Genomic DNA, 2,828 nt, shown 5'->3' with positions numbered 1-2,828 from the left:
GCCCCCAAGTGATCATATAAGTTTTGGCATTGTGCCTGATCAAGAGTGTACTGACAGCTATGCTCAATGAGCAGGAAGCCCCCAAGTGATCATATAAGTTTTGGCATTGCGCCGATCAAGAGGGTACTGACAATTATGCTCAATGAGCAGGAAGCCCACAAGTGATCATCAGGGACCTATGTTTGAGTTGTGCTATGCATCCAACTCTCTTTGGTCCTGGAAGTTGTGGGCGTCAAGCCTCTTAAATGATGATAAAGACTTAGCTTTGAATAAGTAAAACGATAGAGGCCCTGAATTGTCAGGGAAGCCGTCTTTATTATACTTCTTATAATATATACATCAGATAACTATGTACATCATGAGAGCCGGAGGCTCAAGTATAGTAGGGCCGAAGATGATCAATGTTCCATGGCCGACGGGTCTCCTCCTCCGATATGCGTGAGTCCTTGTTGTCTCGAACGTCGATAAGGTAGTATGACCCATTATGTAGATTCTTGCTGACCACAAAAGGTCCTTCCCAAGGTGGTGATAACTTGTGCATATCTGTCTGATCTTGGATGAGTCGGAGCACTAAGTCGCCTTCTTGAAAGGTTCTGGTTTTGACCCGGTGGCTGTGATAACGCCGTAGGTCTTGCTGGTAAATCGCCGAACGAGCCGCTGCGAGGTCACGCTCCTCATCCAATAAGTCAAGTGTGTCTTGATGCGCCTTTTCATTGTCGGCCTCAACATAAGCCGCCACCCGGGGTGAATCGTGACGGATGTCACTAGGGAGAACCGCATCTGCCCCCTAAACCATGATGAAGGGTGTGTAACCCGTAAACCTGTTGGGGGTTGTGTTGATGCTCCATAACACTGAAGGTAAATCCTCCACCCAACAACCCGGTGTTCTCTGTAAAGGAACCATAAGTCGGGGCTTGATACCTCGCAGAATCTCCTGATTTTCTCAGTCTGCCCGCCCATTGGATTGAGGGTGAGCCACAGAGGAAAAATCAAGATGGATATGCTTCTCGTAAAATCTTACAGCCTTCTTTAGGAGAGACGCGATGTTGAAACGCTCCTATAACGCTGCGATGGTGCAACTCTCCATTGATAATCGTCATTGACTTAGACCGTCGGGTTATCTGCCTGGCCAAGACCTCATCCTCCGGCAACTCACCCCGGGCCATGTAAGCCAAATACGGAACCGTACAATCAGGAATAGCATGGAGAGCTGCCACCAATTGTGCTTCTGGGTCAGGAACAGCAAGGTCCTCCTCTGTAGGCACTTTCACAGATGGGTTAAGCAGAATATCCAAAAACGTATTAGGTGGCACCGGCTTACACTGAGATCCTAGCCGTCTTAAAGTATCAGCCGCCTCGTTCTTCCGGCGATCAATATGTTCAACTTGGTAACCCTTGAAATGACCTGCAATGGCATCAACCTCCCGGCGATAAGCCACCATAAGAGGATCCTTGGAATCCCAAATGCCTGAAACTTGCTGAGCCACCAGATCTAAATCGCCAAAACACCTCACCCGGCTTAAGCTCATCTCCTTAGCCATCCGAAGACCATGGAGTAAGGCCTCATACTCTGCTGCATTGTTAGTACAGGGGAACATTAACCGGAGAACATAGGAAAACTTGTCACCTTGTGGGGAAGTCAAAACAAGTCCAGCCCCAAGCCCTCCAGCTGTTTGGATCCATCAAAGTGGATAGTCCAATATGTGTTATCCGGCTCTTCCTCGGGCGTCTGCAACTCTGTCCAATCATTGATGAAATCCACCAGTGCTTGGGACTTGATGGCCGTACGTGACATATACTTTAAACCGTGAGGACCGAGCTCAATGGCCCATTTAGCAACCTGGCATGTGGCTTCTCTATTTTGAATGATATCTCCTAAAGGAGCAGAACTTACCACAGTGATAGGATGACCTTGAAAATATTTCTTAAGCTTCCGGCTTGCCATAAAAACCCCATATACAAGCTTCTGCCAGTGTGGATATCTCTGTTTGGACTCGATAAGCACCTCACTGATATAATAAACCGGTCGTTGAACCAGATATTCTTTGCTTGCCTCCTTCCTTTCCACCAAAATAGCTACACTAACGGCCCAGCTATTAGCAGCCACATATAACAACAAAGGCTCTTTATCAACAGGGGCAGCAAGCACGGGCGGCTCAGCCAACTGTTTCTTCAGATCCTTAAACGCCCGATCAACAGCAACACTCCAAACAAAATGATCCATCTTTTTCATCATCTGGTAAAGGGGAATAACCTTCTCACCCAGCCGGCTTATGAACCGACTCAAAGCAGCAATACGACCCGCCAGTCGCTGAACATCATTGACACACGCCGGTTTAGCCAAAGACGTAATGGCTTTGATCTTCTCCGGGTTAGCTTCAATGCCTCATTTAGAAACCGGAAATCCCAATAGCTTGCCTGCTGGCACAACAAAGACACATTTGGCCGGGTTAAGCATCATTTTGTAGACCCAGAGAATGTCAAATGTCTCTTTCAAATCATCAATCAAGGTCTCTTTCTCTCTTGACTTCACCACAATGTCATCTACATAAGCATGAACATTGCGCCCAATCTGATTGTGAAGGCAATTTTGTACACACCACTGATAAGTCTCCTGGGCGCTCTTGAGCCCAAAAGGCATAGACACATAGCAGAAGGCTCCAAACGGAGTAACGAAAGTTGTCTTCTCCTGGTCCTTAACTGCCATTTTGATGTGATGATAACCAGAATAAGCATCCAAAAAACTCAAACTCTCACAACCCGCCGTAGCATCAATGATTTGATCAATACGAGGGAGAGCAAACGGATCAGCCGGGAAAGCCTTGTTT

General features: G+C 47.1%; 1 protein-coding gene across 1 annotated transcript; it reads right to left on the bottom strand.

Annotated features, from left to right (window-relative positions):
- Positions 1-989: 989 nt before the first annotated feature.
- Positions 990-1,541, bottom strand: LOC147984059 (uncharacterized). The gene has a single exon (XM_087540969.1). It carries the CDS (start codon positions 1,539-1,541, stop codon positions 990-992), a length of 552 nt encoding a protein of 183 aa, XP_087397095.1.
- Between the last annotated feature and the right edge of the window lie 1,287 nt (positions 1,542-2,828).

The sequence above is a fragment of the Triticum urartu genome, chromosome 2A (genome assembly GCF_056163025.1).
Source record: "Triticum urartu cultivar PI428250 chromosome 2A, HENAU_Tu73, whole genome shotgun sequence".
NCBI classification, from domain to species: Eukaryota; Viridiplantae; Streptophyta; class Magnoliopsida; order Poales; family Poaceae; genus Triticum; species Triticum urartu.
This window is presented reverse-complemented; position numbering and strand designations above follow the sequence as displayed.